This window comes from Castor canadensis, chromosome 16 (assembly GCF_047511655.1).
Source record: "Castor canadensis chromosome 16, mCasCan1.hap1v2, whole genome shotgun sequence".
Taxonomy (NCBI): Eukaryota; Metazoa; Chordata; class Mammalia; order Rodentia; family Castoridae; genus Castor; species Castor canadensis.
The window spans coordinates 38314466-38334489 of NC_133401.1; the positions used below are offsets into that span (position 1 = coordinate 38314466).

The 20024-nt window shown below is 47.7% G+C and overlaps 1 protein-coding gene across 2 annotated transcripts in view; it reads left to right on the plus strand.

Annotated features, from left to right (window-relative positions):
• Window positions 1–15162, plus strand: part of Ergic1 (endoplasmic reticulum-golgi intermediate compartment 1) — a 107680-nt gene extending 92518 nt beyond the window's left edge. For both annotated transcript variants that reach the window (XM_074058603.1, XM_074058602.1), the window contains exons 9-10: window positions 2479–2601; window positions 13230–15162. In XM_074058603.1, the coding sequence (XP_073914704.1) occupies window positions 2479–2601; window positions 13230–13337 (231 nt within the window). In that variant the 3' untranslated portion in view covers window positions 13338–15162. The remainder of the gene's footprint in view (window positions 1–2478; window positions 2602–13229) is intronic.
• The last annotated feature ends 4862 nt before the right edge of the window (window positions 15163–20024 follow it).

Below are 20024 nucleotides of genomic sequence, written 5' to 3' on the forward strand. Positions count from 1 at the left end.
CCTGGTCCGGCATAACTCTCCAAGGAACTCCTATGCCTTATTCATCATTTCACAGAGAGCATCTTTCTTAGTTTGTTTTCTGTTGCTATAACAAAATACCTGAGAGCAGGTAATGTACAAAGAATAGAAGTCGATTTGTCTCATAGTTCTGTAGGCTGGGCGGTCCAAAAGCACGGCCCCAGTATCTATCAGAATCTGGTGAGAACCTTGCTACATCATGACGTAGCAGAGGGCATCCCATAGAACAAGTATGCTACCTCAGGTCTCCCTTCCACTTCTTGTAAAGCCATGGTACCCTGGGGCCCTACCCTCATGACCTCATGTACCTTAATAACCTCCCAAAGACCCTACCTCCAAATACAATTAGCACAGGGGTTTAGGGCTGGGAGTGTAACTCTATGGGAAAGCACTGTGTGGCATGCTCACAAGGAACGTGTGAGCACTCACGTTCCTGGTTCAGTCCCTAGAACTACAAAAAATAAACAGAGAAACAGACCTTGTGGGGACATTCAAACCCTAGCAAGCCTCTCATTGTAACCCTCAAGTGCTGAGGGCAATTACCAGACGGCTTATCATGATCAGATGTGACCTAAGCAGGAGTTGCGTGGGCTCTGGACCCACTGCACATGTCACATCCCAGCTCAGTCATCACTAGCTATGGACCTGGGCCACACCATACAGCATTTTGGGCCTCAGTTTACTCATTTGTAGCATGGTACCTTCTTCCTAAGATTGCTGTCAAATGAGGCTGTGTTTTCTTTTTTTTATTATTGTGCTGGGTGGGGATACATTGTAGCATTTACAAAGGTTCTTACAATGTTTCAAATATGTCATACTTGAATTCCCCCCACCAGCCCCCACTCCTGCACTGCTCTCTTTCATCCCCCCTCTCCTGATTCCTGGAGTAGTTTCAACAGGTCTCATTTTTGTATTTACACACATGTGTATACATTGTTTGCACTATATTCACCCTCCAACCCTTTTCCCTGCCACCTCCCCCTCCCACCAGTGCCAACCACACTCCCACCCCAGGCAGAACCTGTTCCGCCCTCCTGTCCTCCAGTTTTTCAGAAGAAAAAAACATAAACGATAAAACAAGAAACATGATGTTTTGCTAGTTTGAGATAAAGTTAGCTACACAGGGAGTTTCCTTGCATTGTTCCCATGCATATGTGTATTACAGCTGCAATTGATTTGCCTTTTCCAGTCCTCTTCACTCCTTCCTAATCCCCTTCCCATGTGGCCCCGGCTAGTTTAAAATTTCTATATTCATTCCTGTACAGTGAGCACATCAATCTCATTCAAGTTTTTGGTTTCCTTCCCTTGATGAGGCCGTGTTTTCAAATTGCTCAGCCACAAAGTTTTGGGTGACACTACTGCTATTTTTTCACACTTTGTCTCTGCCCCTCAGCTCTGGACTGTGATGCACACAGTCACTCTGCCCCTCAGCTCTTCCTAGAGAAAGCTGAGCTTCCTTTGCTTCAGGTTTCTTCCTCAAGACTTTGGCGAGGGCCCAGGTGGCCAGGACAGCTTGCTCAGCATTCTCTGTGGCTTTGGCCCCAGCCTGCCCTATGAGCAAAAAGTAGCCAGCCTGTAGGAATGTCAGCTCAGTGTTGTCCTGAGCTGCTCAGGCTCAGCATTTGGGATTGGGATGCCTAGGGTTGGTCCCCATTTGTTGTGACAAGTAAGAATGACACTGGAGTTTTCAGCACTCTGAAGAAATTCTATAGATCATGGAGATTGGAACTCATGGCCATGAGACATAGGGGAGAAGTGGAACACAGCCCTCTGGCTCTCCAGATCCCTGTGGGATTGATTTTCCTTTGAGGACACTAACTCTACTCCCACAAGGTCTTTATGCACATGTGCGTGCACACGCACACACACACACACACACACACACACATGCATAACAGTTAGAACTTCTGTTTATCTGTCATGTGTGGCTCAGAATATCCCCTTCTGAGTGAGTCTTTCAGATTCCCCTTGGGAAACCTGGCCATTTGTTCATGCCCCCCTCAGCACTCCATGTCCCTCTGTCCTACACACATATTGCCATGTTGAGGATGGTGTTATATCTGCCTCCTTCAAGCTAACTTGCCCCTTGCCCCCCAGCAGAAAGACCACTGAATAAACTGATGGATGGGCTTTGTGTGGCCCAGGAGTTGGAAAGTGAATAGACCTTTGTTCACGCTCTTCCTTGCATATCTCTGCTTGTAGATGTATGTTTGATTCTGGTGCTCCTTCCAGGTTAGTCAGTTGCCCGATAATTAAAGGGGTCAAAAATGCCTCCAGCCATGTGTGCCCATCAGGGTGCTGACAGCAGAAACAAAGGCCTCAGAAGAAGGGGTATGAGAGGATGTTGGCTCCAATGCTGGACCCTTCCTCCAGGGCTGCCTCTGCAATCTATCCTCCACCCACTGGGAGGCCTGGTTTGTGCTTCTGGCTCTCACATCCCCCTCTTTTCCTTTACTCCAGGAGTATGTCGCCTATAGCCACACAGGCCGCATCATCCCTGCCATCTGGTTCCGCTATGACCTCAGCCCCATCACGGTCAAGTACACAGAGAGACGGCAGCCACTGTACAGGTTCATCACCACAGTGAGTAGCCAGGGACACATGGCTAGCCACCACGCACCCCCCTTCCTGTGGTGGCCTTTACCTGTTCAAAACCGGATAGAATCTGCTGAGCCCCAGCTGAACATAGAAGGCTTTGACCTCAAGGATGTTAAGAAATGTCATCAGAAACACATCAGTGTCCATGGCATTTCACCTAGACAATATTTTCCAGGGGACTACCACTGAGTCTATTTAATTTTCAAAACAAATTTCCCTATGGCCCCAGGAGAAATGATGATTTGCTCAGGTTTTTTTTTTTTCTAAAGAAATCATTCTTAGCAGGATTTATCCTTTTATGTGTAAATTTTACAGTGAAGATTTAACTCATTTTTTCATGTCTTATTAACTGCTCATAGAGTCAGGTTTTTTTTCTTTCTGCTTTCTGCTTGCTCTCTTCTTGTTTTTGGCTGTCTGGATCTCGTCCAGTTCCCTCTGGGCAAACTCAGGCTGTTGTCGGTTTTCTTCTGTGCTGACTATATCTATCAAGCTTACAGTTTCCTGGTCTTCCATTCAGAAGGGCCTTGGGGACAGAACAGGAGGGCCATAGTGCCCTGTTCCAGCCAAGAGGCTTAGGAGACACTGGGTCAGCCAGAGTCAGCGGAGGAGGAAGAGGCAGGGTGATTCTTATCCTACCTTTCAGAGTGAAAAACTGAGCTCATAGACAAGAACAGCACTGGCAAGCCCTTATGCTTCTCTGCCCCTTCCTCCTCAGACTTTCTGATCTGCCCTCATCTCTACTGGCTTTATTCTTAAACAGAATTTAGCAGAAGTTACCACTTCTTCAGTAATCCCACCTCAAATCCTGGAAAAGATAGTGTTCTCAGGTCCCGGGCCATCCTTGTGGCTTGAAAAATGGAGTCCTGTGGTTGACCAGGCCTAGGTCTTGTGCCCCCTCCAAAGCCAACCCAATCCAGACCACAGAGACAAAGATTGTGAAGGGTGATATTCCTCAAGAGAAAAATCCAGCCAGTTACTCAGAGAGGAAAGAGTGGGCACTGGGTGGCAAAGCAATCAGACAAGACCATCTTCTAACTTAGGACATAAGACTAATGGGCCTTGCCTGGCTACCTCCCAGGGCCTTGTGAGACTCAAAGGAAATCATAGAAGAAGATTGTTGCATATATAAAAAGTCAGGTGGATACAGAGGGTGTCATAAGTCTGCTTATATAAGCCTCAACAGCTTTTTGCCATTCTTTGACTACAGAAAAATTAGAAACTTCTTTTTGGTGCCTAACATAAAGCAAAAGTGCCACATAGAGATTGGAAAAAAATAGTTATCACACACAGGAGAAGGGATCATCTTTAGAATTATATATACAGAACTACAAATCAGCAAGAACTTAACCAAAAAGGGTTAAGGACCAAACTGTTCACAGAGGAGACAGTGAAAAGATCAAGTTCACGTGCAATTGAAAAATAAGATTGAAAAGGACAAGGCCCAAGTCAATCCTCTCAGACCGCTGAAATGAAAAACCTGTCACTCACAACACAGACTGGGAAGAAGTAAAGCTGAGGAACTCACATACACTACTGGCACACAGGTAAATTGGTCCAGCACTCTACAGGAAGATGTATAAACCTTTTGGCCCCCAAATCAAGGAATTTGTGAGCGAGTGATTTTACCCAAGATCCCTCAAGGTAGCACACCCCAAGTGCAGCTATGTGCTGATTCATACTCTTACCCTGCTCCTACTGCATACCTAGAGTAAGCCAGACACTAAGATACACGCAGTTGCCCTGGTGCTTCCGGGCAGGTGTGGCCTGCTCCTCAGGTCCAGGTGAGCCATTGACTTTGGGAGAACTTTTCCATGAAGCCACAGGGGAAGACCCTTCCTTTACAATCCAGAGATACCACCATGATTCCTTTCCCTTCTCCCTTTGGCTACCAGCCTGGCCACCATCTCTGTCCCATCTACCTCCACCTGAGTATGGACCACAAGGCCCTGAACTTGCAGGCTAGGGAGCCTCCTGACATCATTAGCCTGGTAGGTTTCCTGAAGGCCTGCGCCACTGCCACCCCACATTTTGGTTGCCATGGCAACAGAGGGGTCAGCTTCTAAGCCAGCTGGTTGTCTCTGGCAGATGGCGTCATTGTAGCGCTTCAAAGCTTCTTGTCATGAGGCCGCAGATGTGGGGCTGATGCTGTACTCAGATGCACACATACACACACAGCACAAAGACCCCGGGAGCCTGCAGGAGGTGGGTGGGCTGGGTGGAGTGCAGGCACCTGCCCTAGCTTCCCCTTCTCTTTTTAAAGTTGAACACTTGTGTGTGAAATGTCAAACTCCAAGTGGGGGGGCCCTCTGCAAATAGTCCCTGGGAAGGGCTGCTGATAAAGTGGGGCTTAGGCCAGGATGTCGTCATGTGTCACTGCAGGGCTGAAGGAGCAGCTGTGGGTGCTCTGCAGATGGGCAGGGGAGACAGGTGGGGCCGCCCGGATGCTTTTCCAAGTATAGAATACCTGACTCACTCTGGGATGCCTTCCAGGGCCTTGTCACTCACAGTGGCTTTATTAATCCTGACCCTGAGCAATTTCCCCTCTAGAAGTCTTCCACCCGCTAGTGTAAACCTCTCTCTAGGCCCCCAAGGCACCTTGCTCAGACCTGTGTTTTGTGCTCTTACCAGAAAATTCCTCCATGGAAGGAATTAACAGGTTGTACTTGACGGCATGCAAGCCCCTCCCTTTCCCTCTCCCACCACACAGATTTGTCTACTGCCTTGCCACTTGACGAAACTTTTTTTGAGATGGCCTTCAAGTGGATTGTGATGACAGATTGGATGGGTTCAGAGATGTCGTATCACTTTCCTTTCGTGATTTATTTTGGGGGAATACCCAGAAGTCATGAAGTGCCAGATTGGGCTGGTATGGCTGTGACAATCGTTGCCCACCAAAAAGTACCGGGTGCCAGTGACGTCCTCCTGTATGATAATGTTCAAAACCTCGTGTGCTTCGAGGCTGGGCAGCTCATTACACTGACGAGCAGTGTGGGGCCCTGGGAATGAGGGGGTCCTGCTCTAGTGAGCCCACCCACCTGTGCTTCTCTCTGCCACCCTCCCCCCAACTTTGCTTATCTGTGAAACAGCCCCTCAAACTTTAGACTGTACTTCATAGAGATGGGTCCAATTAAGACTTCCGGATCCAATTTACCTCTGTATCCTTAGCATCCAACATAGGGCCTGGCCTGGACGTGGGTGTTTACAGAAGAATAAGGCACAGCTGCTTAAAGAAGTGATCATAGAGACAGGCACTGGTGTCTCATGCCTGTAATCCTAGCTACTCACTCAGGAGGCAGAAATGAGGAGGATTTCGTGGTTCAACATCAGCCCCAGGCAAATAGTTCAAGAGACTGTATCTCGAAAAAACCCATTACAAAAGTGCGCTGGCAGAGTGGTTCAAGTGGTAAGAGCATCTACCTAGCAAGTATGAGGTCCTGAGTTCAAAGCCCAGTGCTGCAAAAAAAAAAAAAGAAATAGAACTACCCTTATTAAGATCTACTGTATATCAGAAAATCTTACAATCACCCCCTGTAATCCTTCCAGGAGCTCTCTAAGTAGATAATACTGTTAATGTTTTATATATGAATCCACTTGAGGCTCAGAGAGGTAAAGAAATTCATCCAAGCTCACACAGCTGGCAAATGATCCCCATGTCTGCCTCTGCAACATCCCTTTCCCTCCACTACTTCAAGTCATCTTCCAAAACAAGGGCTATCAAGGGTATTGCAGCATGGAGGCCTCAAAAGTCATGGAGCCCTTGATACAGGATACCAGGATCATTTGATACAGTGACTTCCATCCTGGGACAGAGATACCATAGCAGGAAACAAAATGATATTGTAAAATCACAGCCACACACATGCAAACCATAAAAAGAAGCCAACTGTCTGCCTAAGCTGAGTGGCTGACAGTTTGCAAGTTTTCTTGCCCAAATCCGATTCTCTTTGGTCCTTCTATTTGAATTTCTGCATATACTTGCCAGAAACAAAAGATAGCAAGGGGAGGGAACCAGGGTAGCGAGGAGGCCTTAATAAATGTCTGGAGACAAACTAAAATTTGAGCAAGAGGAGCCAGGCACAGTGATGCACATCTATAATTCCAGCTACATGGAAAGTGGAGGTAGGAAGATCTGAGGCCACCCATGCAAAAGGGAGACCCTATCTGAAAAATACAGCTAAGCAAAAAGAGCTGGGGTGTGGCTTCCTAGATGTGTGTGAGACCCTGAGTTCACACCCCAGAACCACAAATGTGCTCAGCATGCAAGAAGTCCTGGGTTCCAACCCTAGCACAAAAAAAGAAAACTAGAAGCTTTTACCCACTAAGATTGTGTGAGCTGAAAAAGGACCACCTTGCCACTGGAATGGGGACATTTCAAAGCCTTTTATGGACAACCTGGATTCTTTCTTCTGCCTGTGTTTCTCTTCCTATGACTGGGGGCTCTAGGAAGGCCATGTCTCAGTCATCTCTGGTCTCCAGACCTGGGGTAGCACATGCAGATAATAAATAGGTGCTAAACAACAAATGAACAGATGGAGGGTGTGTACCTTGGTCCTCCTTCTCCAAGGTAATTTCTGTTATCCAAGGGCTATGACACAACCCAAATTACGAGCTTGGCGATTCAGGTCTGGAAACATGCAAAACACTTTGGAGAAGATCAGAAGGTGGTGTGATGGAGACAGATTGATCCACCTGGGTTTGAACAGAGACGCTCGCTCGCTTGGTGCTTGCTTTTCTAAGGTGAGCTCTGAGGAGAAAAGTGAATTAAGACAGAGTGAGCTTCACTGTGCAAATGAGGCTTTCTTGTTTTTGTTTTTTTCATTGTTTGGTGGGACTGGGGTTTGAACTCAGGGCTTTGCACTCACAAAGCAGGCACTCTGCTGCTTGAACCACACCTCCAGTCTCTTTTGCTCTGGTTATTTTGGAAATGAGGGTCTCAGAAACTATTTGCTCAGGCAGGTCTCAAATCATGATCTTCCCGATCTCAGCCTTCCAAGTAGCTAAAATTATAGGCATGAGCCCCTGGGGATTGCCCTCTACAAGGCTTGTTTTTAAAACTGCACAACTTCTTCATAAACTCAGGAAATCCTTATTTCAGGATAATTGTCATGTAAACCTCTTTATAGCAGAATGGAAAAAGCAAGCATCATACCTAGCAGCTCTTGGGACATGAGGAAAGGCATAAAGGGCAGGCTTTAGGATGGAAGCGAGACAGGGTGGTCTCAGCAAAAGCAGACCCTCTGTAGCCTCCCAAACCTGGATTTAGTGACCCCTCAGTCCTTGGTAGCCATGTGACCTTGGACCAGTCTTTCCCTGTATGAGCCTCTGTCACCTTATCACAAGGACTTAATGAAAAGGGAGAGTCCCACCCTAGGTCTGTACACAGTCAACCAATGTGGACTTTTTTGAAGGGCTGGGGGATGTTTTTGCAGCTGAAGCCATTATAAAAATAATGGAAAGGGGACCCTGCTCTCCCCCAGGCTCCTGAGCTAAGGGTAAGCGTGAGGGGGCCTGGCAGGCATGACAAGGTGGTTGGAGACCACCACCCCGCCCCTCCTCCACCGCAAGCTCTCTGACCGACATTGGCTTCCCTCCCGCCACTGCCCCTACGACTTGGGTGTTCTCATCTGCGGCTCCAGTCTGTCTGCCGCCAGCGGCATCTGATGAACCAGCGATTCATTATTTATTTCTCTGACTGTGCCTTTTCCACAAGCCTTGAAAGCCACGGGCTGGCTGACTGGATGAGGAAAGGGGTAAGCAGTTCCTGGCACTTGTGGTCCCACAGGTACCTGGACAACAAAGTCCCCCACAGCCCCATTTCATAGGTGGGAAAAACTGAGGCTCAGTTTCTGGCTGAGGTCACAGAGCTAGCTTCCACCTCAGGAGTGTTTGTCCCATAGCCTGGACTGCCCTTTCTACAGTGATGTGCGTGATCACTGTGCCTCAGGGGAATGAACGGTGGCTGGGGAGTGGTCACAGCCTAGGGAAGACACTAGTGCTGGTGGAAAAACACAGGAATTCAGCTCACTAGCCAGTGTGCTTGGAATGCAGCCATAGTATAAGGAATTGAGGGCCATAATTAAACTGTAAACGAGACACGTGTGTACGTGCCTGGTGATGGCGCTGGGGCCTTGCACTTGCTAGGCAGGTGCTCTACCACTTGAGCCCCACCCCAGCCCCACACACACCCCTTTTAAAGTTAGGCTGGAGTAGAGCACTTGCCTGGCAAGCACTAGGTCCTGGGTTCCCATGCCCCCAGCATGGCAAAAACAAAACACTACAACTCAAATTAGATGAGTGACTTCATCCTAGTCACAGTAGAAGGTCGGGAAGTTGGAAGAATCACAGAAAGGAAGTTGCTGGGTCAGAATAAAGGGAGTGTTATTGATGACTTTTGATGAATACCAGTAAATGTGCTTCTCCCAGACTTGCTGGGGCCTGGATATCCAATCGTCCTGCTTTTGATTCTGAGGCTGGGGCTGCTGACCAGAGCAGGGTTGCAGGCAGTGGCTGCAGTGGCCCTTCTGGGTCAGCAGTTTTGCTTACTTTCCCCCAGAGGGAGCTCCTCTCACCCCAGCTGGTCCCCCTGCTTTGGGGGCTGAATGGGGAGAGAGGAGGGCACAGACATTGCTATGGATGTGTGTCACACTAACCCTAAGAGGTGAGGAGTAAGCTTCCAGTTTTTAAAAGTAAGGAAACTGAGGCACAGGATTGCATACAGGTACACAGATCGGAGGGGTCCAAGCTGAGCTCAGCCAGACTCTGAAGCCAGGTGTCCCATGGCATCACAGTACTTCCTGCATTCTAGGCTCCAATGCCTAGGTGCAGGGCTGAAGGTGGCCATAAGGTGGGGAAGATGCCTCCTGCTGGACCCATCCTGAGCCTCCTCCATGCCCACCTTTGCATCAGCCCTGCCTCCCCAGCTTCCAGATGACACCCATGGGGGAGTCATCTCTGCCTCAGTCCTGAGTGTGGAATTCTCTTCAAAGCACATAATTCATTCACTCACTGTCACTCATTAAGCCTTCCTCATTCATTCTTTACCTCTTGTTCACCATCTCTTCTATTTATTCAGCAAGCACATCTTGAGCACCTACTGAATACCATTTACTTCTATTGTCTTCTCTCCCTTGAGCTTTCAGGGTTAGGAGAGTTTAAGCAATCAGGTATGGGTGAGATGCCAGGAGCTCCTGAAACAGTGGCCTAAGGGACTGTGCTCCAGAGGGAGGTTCCTCATCATATCAGTCCTGGTCCTTACCTGAGGCCATAGCCACCTCTCTGACCCATGGGCTGCTAAGTGCAGGGGCCCCAGAGGGCTTAAGTGCAGGGCAACTGCAAAGTCTGCCAAAAATCTTGCTGTCCTGTCCTTCCATGAACTGATTTGTCCTCTGCTTAATGTGTCAGGGATCTCCATGCCTCAAGCCCCCTAGGACCCTCTTGTCATGACCCTCACGGATGGGGGGGCAGCAGGTTAAAGATAAAATACTGTGGTCCCCCTCATCCACGATTTCAGTGACCTACAGTTAGGAATTTTCCAGAAATAAGTGGCTCATACATTTTTAAATAACTTATTACAGTATATTATTTTTCTATTTTATTATTATTGCTTACTGTGCCTGATTTATAAATGAAACATTACAGGTACATATGTATCAGAAAAACAATACATATAGGGTACTCAGTGGCTTTAGGCAGCCACTGGGGGTCTTGGAATGTATCTCCTGAGGGCAAGGGGGCCTGCTGTCATGAAAGCAAGGCACCATGGTAGCATGAGGCAGGCTGCTAAAATTCTCTCAGCCTTGAGGCCCCCTGGAATGTACTAGGATTCACCCTACACACACCTCTGCTGTCCACCAGAAGCCAGCCCCTTCAACAGATGCAGAATGATGGGGGACATGTTGCTGGGTTGAGTGACATCAGTAAACATGAGGAGGCTCACTACAGTGGCCCCCTCAGCCTTAAGGCTGACCGTAATTCTTCAGTTATTGGGCCAGTCACTTAGCAGCTTTTTGCTCCCAGGGCCTCAGTTTCCCCACAGGCTGTGTTTTCTTGCATACCCCTAATGCCTGTGTTGTCCCCCTCTGCCCTGGGCCAGCCCAGTAAAAGAAGTCTTCAGACTGGGTGCCAGGTGTATGTGAGTCATAAGCCTGGGGTTCCAAGTTGTATGGAGATGAATAAAGATTGTGTGTGTGTGTATGTGTGTGTGTGTGTGTTTATTTTTTTTTCTTGCTCCCTTGCACTTAAGTCACATTTTCCTCTCCTCTGATCCAAGCTCTAAAAGCATTTTGTGGTATAAAATCTCCCATCATCTGATCACTGTACCGAAATAAACCAGCTCCCCTGCTGTCACCTTCCCTGAAAAGTGGCCCTGTGTCATGCGCTGAGGTAGCAGGGAGAGGCCTGGCCTGCTTGAAAACACTCCATCCTAATCCCCCCAGCGTCCCCAAGCCTCTCCACTCCCCAGGGACTGCTCCAGTTTCTTGGGCTGTTATTACTGGAATGCCAGCTGCTCCACTTACGACCCATCCACACAGGCCTTCTGTCTTTCTTGGGCCTTGCAAGCCTCTGCTTACCTCATCTCATGGAAATATCATTTTAAAAATAAATGCCAGTTTGGCTTGCCCTTCCCTCTTGCCTTCACTGGGTCTCCTGGCCTCCCACTCCTGGCACCAATTATCTCCTGAGGCATTCCCACTTCCCAGAGTCCTGCAGCGTTGTGTGTCAGTAGCTGGCTGTCCACCCACAGTGCCTCCAGGCCTGTATAATAGATATCAGAATAGTAACCAACATAAAAATTTTTTTCTGTAAAAAAACATTAGTTTGATTAAGTTACAAATGGAGTTTTGACAATTTCGAAGTAAAGTTAGTACAGAGGCTTGCTCAACTTAAGATTCAGTTATGTTCCAATAAATCTGTCATCAGCTGAAAGTATCACGAGTCAGAAATGCACTTACAGCCAGGCATGGTGGTACACATCTGTAATCCCAGCACTCCAGAGGCTGAGGCAGGAAGATGGTGAGTTTGAGGCTGGCCTGCGCTATGCAGCTAGACATGGTTTCAGAAAACAAAAATATAAAACAAAACAAAAAAAATTTACACTAATGCTCCTAAACTAACCATCACCATGGTTTAGCCCATCCTACCTTAAACATAATCAGAACACTTATGGTAGCCTGCAGTTAGGCCTGTTTTATGGTGAAGCATTGGACTATCTCCTGGAATTTATTGAATACTGTACTAAAAGTGAAACACAGTAAAATTGAATATTCCAAGTTTTGACCATATGTAATTCAACTAGATGAGGCATTTCATGCCTAAGATGCAGGAAGGTGTCATGTTAAGATCACAGCACAGACTCCAACATTTCAAACCCCAGTTTGTGAAGTAGGAGAATCTTAAGTTCGAGGGAAGCCTGATCTACACAAAGCCTGTCTCAAAAAAACAAAAAGAAGAAGAAGAACCCTAGTTCATCCACTTGCTGTGGTGTTGGACAAGTGGTTTGGGGTCTCTTGTGACTCAGTTTCGTTAGCAATACAGTAGTACCAACATCCTAGGGTAGACCTGAGCACTTCGGACCATGTCCACAGAGAGAGTGCTCTTGTTGTTGTTATGACGTAACAGAAAGTCATAATTTCTGTACTTCATAAGGTACAGACACACAGGCCACATTCATCATTCTTCTTGTATAGCTGTTCTCAGCAGCTGCAATTTTGACCTCCAGGGAACATTTAGCCATGTCTGGTGACACTTTGGTTGTCACAAGAGGGGGTGGATAGTACTATTATCTCATTGGTAGAGGCCAGGGATGCCTCAGAACATCCTCCAAGGTACAAGGCCCCTATGACTATGACCCAAATGTCATGAGTGCTATTAGGAACTTTGTCCTTAATAGAAGCTTTCTGACAGCTCTGTAGGCCTCCCACTGCTCTGTAGTGGTTGCCATCGTTGTAATCCTGCAATCTTTGGTATATTGGCTTGCTGCCTATCCCACCATACAGTGTAAGCCCCTGTGTGTGAGGGCTTTGTTTCCAGTCCCAGGCCATCCAGGCCAGGCCAGCCAATTGAGCCCACTGCAGATCTCAGTCACAGGCAGCACTGGGCCTGGATCTGTCAGACCCAGATTCAAGTCCCAGGATTGCCTGACTATGTATGACCTTGGGCCAGTGGCATGGCCTTTCAGACCCTCCATCCCTTCATCTGCAAATGCGATCATAAACAGTTGACAATCTTGAAATAGAGGTTGAAACCCCAGGCTCCAATGTCAAGACATACCTGAGTTCAAGTCACAGCTCTGCTACTTACTTGGTGAACTTTGGAACTTCCCTTACCCGTCAAGTGGTCTAATAGTCTTCTTCTTCATTCAGAGTTCCTATGGGAATTAAAGGAGCCGATATTGGTGATAATTACTTTTATTATTATTAAAGTCATCATCCAACAAGTGGTTTTCTTTGAGCCCTACATACCTTCCAGGCCGTTTGTTACCAGGTGGCAGGCATGGTGGGCATCATGGGGTAATGTGTCTGCACATACAGAGCTCGTTCATCTTGTGATGCTGGAGAGGTGTGGCCTGATGCTCCCTCCAGCACTGACTTGTTCCCTCCCCCACCCTCTTTCAGATCTGTGCCATCATAGGCGGGACCTTCACTGTGGCGGGCATTCTGGACTCGTGCATCTTCACAGCCTCAGAGGCCTGGAAGAAGATCCAGCTGGGCAAGATGCACTGACATCCTGCCCTGCCAATGGCCGAGCACCCAGGGAGACCACCTGCCCTGCTCCGGCGCCCTGTCTCCCTCTGCCCTCAGGCCTAGGATCTGGCTGCATCCCAAAGTGTGTGTGGGAGGTGGGGGGGCAGGGGTGGCTCGGGTTCCTCAGCTACCTCTTTTTCCCCATGTTTAATTTTAGATAAATTAAACCACCTGAACCTATAGTGTTCCTTTCCCTGGGAAGCCCCAGAGTCAGGTACAGAGGGTTACTCCAGGGATACTGGGGACCTTTCCTGGGAGGGCAGCAATCCCCTCTTGGGAAACAGTCCAGAGTCCCCAACTGCCAGCTCCCACCCAGGCTTTGACAATCTCGCAGCCCCTGCCATTTGGACACAGTCCCCACTTGGTTTCTCCCCGGGTAGCCAGTTTGAGGTCCCAGCATCAGGATCTCACTTCCACCTGGCGCCTTCAACAAAGGATGGTACTTCCCAGGCAAGCCCCTGAGATTTGCCACTGTGGCTGCAACTCTCACTTCTGCCCCATCCCTTCCTGCCCATCCTAGAGCCCAGGCCTCATGTTCCTTGTCCCCACCCATCCTATTCTTCCAAGAAGCAGATACCCAGTAGCTTGGCAACAGTGGTGGAGATTCAGATCTGCCCACCAGTCAGGAGGCAGGTCTCAGATACCCCTTCCTTTCTTGTCCTTATTCCTCTGAACAAACTCCCCCCCGCCCCACACACACCAATGTGCCTCGGCTGCTGTGCTGTGTGGCAACAGCATTTCTTGGTGGAGAGGCTGGCTCCCACTCCAGGCCTTCCCACCACTCTGTGGGCTCTGCAAGGGCAGGGGTGGGAGTTGTGTAACTGGAAACAATCCCTGGAGGGCCACATAGACATGAACTGTGTACTGAATGTCCACATGGAACTATCCTTCTCCGTAACCCTCAAAAATCATGGCTGGGCTTCTCCCAGACAGCTACCATCGGTCCCAAGGCCTTAGCTGTGTGGAGCAAATGGACCTGCCCTTCTCTTTAGACTTTTGCCTTCCAGACTCCGCAGGGGCTCTGAGCATTTGACCGTCTCTGCAGCCCATTTTGGCCCACTTGACATAGATTTCCCATTGGCTAATCACACACCAACACATTCCCAGCCCACTAGGGGGCTCCAGTGTGTCCCCACTTGCTCCCCAGGTGGGTCCCTACTCTGCTGCTCCCCCTCATCCTTCCCTTTTTGTCCTAAAAGGGAGAGCCAGTGGTCCAGGCATGAATTCCACCCAGGGAATTTTAGCTATGCCCTCACGTCCCATGGAGAGAGCCACCTGCCTGTTTTTCATTTAGATCAAGATTGTTTGCATACTTTTGTAATGAAGGGGAGTTTCCAGTAGAAGGATTTTTTAAAACTATCTATATGGACAGCTCACATCTCTGCCATTTGTAATTTTTGGCTTGAATTCCAATTAGCAAAGCTTCCTTTTTTGCATATGAGTTGAGTGATGCGCTCATGGACTGCCTTTGGTTATTTCTGGTGTCTGTGGCAACTTGGATGGAATTTTTTTTTACATTCTGTTCCCCACTTACAGAAGGAGTCCCTTTGGTGTGTGAATATGTGCACCTGTAGAGGGTGGGGCAGGGTGGGGTGGCGGCAGGAAATGTGTGGCATGCACATGAGTTGAAATCCCACTTTTAGGCATTTTAAAAATAAAACCTGAGGACATAGGGGATGTCAGTTTCCCATGGAAGAGACACCTCTGACCCATTCTTGTAAACAGAATCTCAAGGGGAAAAAATATTTCAGTTTTTCCCCACTTGTTGAGTTCAAATAGATTAAAAAGCTGATTTTCAGAAGGATTGCTGTGTGATTCTTTCTGCTTTGGTTGTGCTTGGAAGCTAGAATCAAAATGAGAATGGAGGCTTGGAGGAATAGCTCAAGTGGTAGAGCGCCTGCCTAGCAAGCATGAGGCCCTAAGTTCAAACCCTAGTACTGCAAAAAAGAATGAGAATGGAATTTGATTCTTGAGTGAGGGCAGATGCTGAAAATCTTGAAAAGAAGGTCTGTTGAGAACTGAAGGAATCACGTAGGATACTTAACTGTTAGAAACCATTGACCTTCAGGAAATTCCAGTTGTCTGTGTTCTATATGGATCATGTCTATGGAGGGCTGAGGAAGGCTCTAGAAAAGGGGTTCATTGTCATCATGTTTGACCATTGGCACCCTAATTCCATATATTTATTATTGGCAGAGAGAGGATCATAATGTCATTGAAGGTCTATGGGTAAGGTAATCCTAAAACTGGAGTTTGGACCCAAGGCCCAAACTCCTGAGATTCCATATGCCAGTTCTGGCCACCCACCTTTAAATGCCAAATAAAAAGGCATGGTGAAGGCAGAGAAAGGAGGTTTATTAAACGGCTCAGGACATGCTATGGGAAGAGGCAGAGTAAGCACTCAGCTAATCTTTAGCCATCTTTGGGATTCAGACATGAGCTATAGGTTTAAACAGACAAAAGAACTGGGGCAGGGGACAGAGGTATGCATAAACAGTCTGGTTGGTCTCTTGACTGTCGGGGCCAGCAATCTTGGTCAGGCAGGTGGTCTGATCCAGTTTTGAAAAGTTATCACCTGGAGGGAGCAATCAGGTTACTGTTTAGAGGATTTTGGGGATAACTGTCCTCACTGGAGGGTGGCAGCTCCAGGTGGCTTCAGTTCATTGTCATAAAGATATTATCAGTTTTGTCCTTTTTGGAATCCAAAGTGATTATAAAGTGACTGTAAAGAGAATGGCTTACAGCAAAGACAGATAAAACATGGAGGCAAAGATGCCAGGCTTTTCCTGTTTTTAGTTAATTTGTGGGCTCAGGTAAGGAGTGCTTTTCAGCAAAAGCAACTTGAGCACCTCTTACAGTCCTATTGTGCAGACCAATAGTCCAGACACTTGTAGGACCCAAAATGTGTTCAAGCATTTATGAAAACCAAAAGAATTGTGTCTCCCACTTGTACTTAAGCCCTATTTTCTCTCATTTTTCTTCAATACTGAGGATCAAACCGAGGACCTTCTACTTGCTAGGCAAGGTCTACCACCGAGTCACACCCTGGCCAACTACCTTCTCTTTTGCACTTCCAAATGTTTGCGATTATGTTGTATGTTGAGCACTCTGATTGGGAGTGGGCTGCGGGGTGATCTGTGAGCATGCTCAGAAAGCCAGGACACTCTGGATTAAGCTGATCCTTATTGAACCCCTGCAGAACCTTGCTGCATTCTAACTGTAGCCTCAGTCAGGGTCTTTAGTCTCTTAGTGCCTCAGTTTCCTGGGGTAAAGATGGGGACAGTAACAAAACTACTTCATAGTGAGGTAGGCTAAAGTAGGGAAAGTTCAGGACTCATAGAAAAATACTACATCTTAGATTAACCATGCTTTGGTTTAGGAACTGCCCTCACCTGGCAGGGAACACCCATGCCCCACCCCACTCATTGATTATTGCATGGGAATCACCTGGATCTCCCCGTCCCATAGGTTATGTAGGATTTAAAGCACCTGAAGAACAGAAGCACGCTTTTTCAGCAGACTCTACCTGTGCCCACCACGCTCCCATTTGTATATTCCTTTCCTAACCTTTGATAAACTCCCTTTACACCCACGTGTCCTGCCGTGGACTCTTCCCGGTGGGACACAAAGAATTTGGAAGTCTTCTGATCCCAGACTGTACCAGCACCATTAACTGTAGGGCTTCTGTGGAAATAACATGTACACGTAATATGTGCAAGAAATAATGCGTCAGAACAAAGCGGTGTATGCAGGAAACATGTTCCTGCTCCATGGTAACTTTTCAGAAATGGCGATTGTTCCATATTGGGATTCCCACAAAAAATAGAATCTTCTCCAGAACACAGGCATGTTTAGCTTCAAGCCGAAGACTCCATACATGAAAGTGGCTGTGGTTTGTGGTACTGCTAAGCAGGCACTCTACCACTTGAGCCCCTCTGCCAGCCCTTTTATGTGGTGAGCATTTTTGAGATAGGGTCTCTTGAAGTATTTGCCTGGGCTGGCTTTGAATTTTGAGCTTCCTGGTCTCTGTCTCTAGAGTAGCTATGATTTTAGGTGTGAGTAACTGGTGCCTGGCCATGTCATAAGTTCCTGATTTCAAAGTTCCAGTCTTCAGTTATGCATGTTTCCACACCTGTTTATACCAGCTGTGCTCCATGCTGTCATAATGTGATTTAAGGAGATTCTAGTTAAGCCAATGAAATATGATTGATGGGGGAACCCTAAGTTAAATGTCCTGGAGAAACTGACAAAGTTGTCACCTCCTCCTCAAAATGCCCCTCAATAAGGTATGAACATGACCACAGGAAAAGACTTGACAGTGCTGGAGGCCTCTGTACTCGCTATTCACATTGTAAGTGTCCGACCTCTCTGCATTAGAGAAGCCAAAAACAGGAAAAGTTAAGTTGGTGTATGTCCAGATATGGTTTCTGCCAGGAAAATGGAGATTTCTCCACAAGAAAGCCTGGCAGAGGGTCAAAAGACTGGTAGCTGAGTTTTAAGTTGACATACAGCATTGAAAGGGTAAAATTATGATTTCTCCTTTCAATATACTTCTCCCATTATCTACCCCAATGTGGATCACAGTGGTTTCATGTAGGAAGATTTTTAAATAAAGGATTATAGAGAACCCATAGAGAACTGGGTTGATTGCTGGTAACCTGGGCAAAATGACTTCCCCCTCTCCTGGGGTGGAGCAGTGTGTCACAAAGAGACAAGCTCAAGTGTCAAAGCCCATCTTGCTTGGGGTGGGGGGAATCACAGACAGAGTGAAACTTGGGAAGAAATGGGATGGAAGCCAGGTGCTGGAGGCTCATGCCTGTAATCCTAGCTACTCATGAGGCAGAGATCAGGAGGATTTCAGTTTGAAACCAGTCCTAGACAAATAGATCATTTGATCCTGTCTCAAAAACACCCAACACAAAAAAGGCTATCGAAGTGGCTCAAGTGGTAGAGCATCTCTGTAACAAGCATGAGACCCTGAATTCAAACCCCAGTGCCACCAAAAAACAAAAAACAACAAAAAAAAGATATAGCAATAGGGATCAAATGAGAACTGTGGTTTTTTATTTCCATTTGTCATAAATAATTTTTTAATTCTTGCTACAGGTAGGTATTATCTCCTTTTTAGGAAGGGAGAAACGGACTTAATAACTCATACTGGTCAGCAGATGGTAAAGTTGGAATTCCAACCCAGGTCTGTCTGACTCCAGTGGTTCCTCCTCAGTCCCAAGATCATGTAGCCTGTGTCTAAAAAGAAAACTGGAACTAGGAAGAGGGAAGGATCAGAGCTGGAGGGGAAATCCCCACCCCCTTTAAAATGACCTGTGACAAACTGGGGGTCAGTGGCAGAGTCATCCCCAGATCTTTTTAATCAAGCCCTGTACCTGGCTCCATGTAGATATCAAAAAAGGTGAAGGCAAATGGATGAACATGTGAGCGGCTGAGTAGGTGAAGGACTTAGTAAGTGAATGTGCTGTGGACGAGTCAATGCATAGCGGAGCAGGTGAGAATATGAATGGATGCACACACACACACACACACACGCTAGCAGCTGCTCCTGGGCTGCCATGGAAAGTGACTGCCTCCCCGCCCCACCCCCCCGCAACCCTTGCAGCCTGGGCACCCCCATGGTGGACAGCACTGCAGCCGGAGGGAGACTTTTCACGCCCAGGGACCACGCGGGTTATCCATCTGACCAGCCAGGAATGGCCTCAGCGCATGCGGCTGACTTCCTGCCTACAGGGAGCTCAAAACCCGGGCGGGGCGGGGCCGAGAGGCCCAGTGGGCGGGGCGGGGATGGGCGGGGCCTGCGAGAAGGCGGGAGCGGTGGCCGGCTAGTCCCAGCAACCCGAGTAGGCCCATTCCAAAACTCTCACCATTGGGCTGGTGGAGTGTCTTAAGCAGTGAGAGCGCCTGCCTGGCAAGCGTCAGGCCCTGAGTTCAAACCCCAGTTCTGTCAAAAAAAAAAAGGAAAGTGAGGGTAGCATATTTCGTGATCCGTGATCCAGCCACTGTGGCTCATCGCACATTTTTACATCAAATACAGAAAGCTAACAGTTTGCATCATCGGGATTAATGATCAAAGCAGGAATGTGAGGGATGGCTTTAGGATTATCCTGGAGCAAGCCCCAAACGTAAGCCTCCGCTTTTATTAGAAATAATGTCTGAGCCGGGCGCCGGTAGCCCACGCCTGTCGTCCTAGCTACTCAAGAGGCAGAGATCAGGAGGATCGTGGTTGAAGTCAGCCCGGGGAAATAGTTCACAAGCCCTTATCTCAAAAAAAACCCATCACAAAAAAGGGCTGATGGAGTAGCTCAAGGTGTAGGCCCCGAGTTCAAACCCCAGTACGGAAAAAAAAAAAAGTCTGGTTGTAATTCAGGGTTGTGTGCCAACACTGCTCTAAACACTCTAAATGGATGAACTCATTCAATCGCCAGAACAACAATCCAAGGTGCCTACTAAGACCATCCCCATTTTACAGATGAGAAACTGAGACAGGCAGCTTCCCAAAATTCAGCAGTAGGAAGAGACACTTGGGTCCAGGTTTGACTCCACAACCCCAGGACTAAACAACCAGGACGCAGGTGTGCAAAGGCCAGGTGTTTGATTCAAATCGATCCTCAAACATTGGTGCTTCTTAAAATCTCTGGGAAGGGAGAAAGTGCT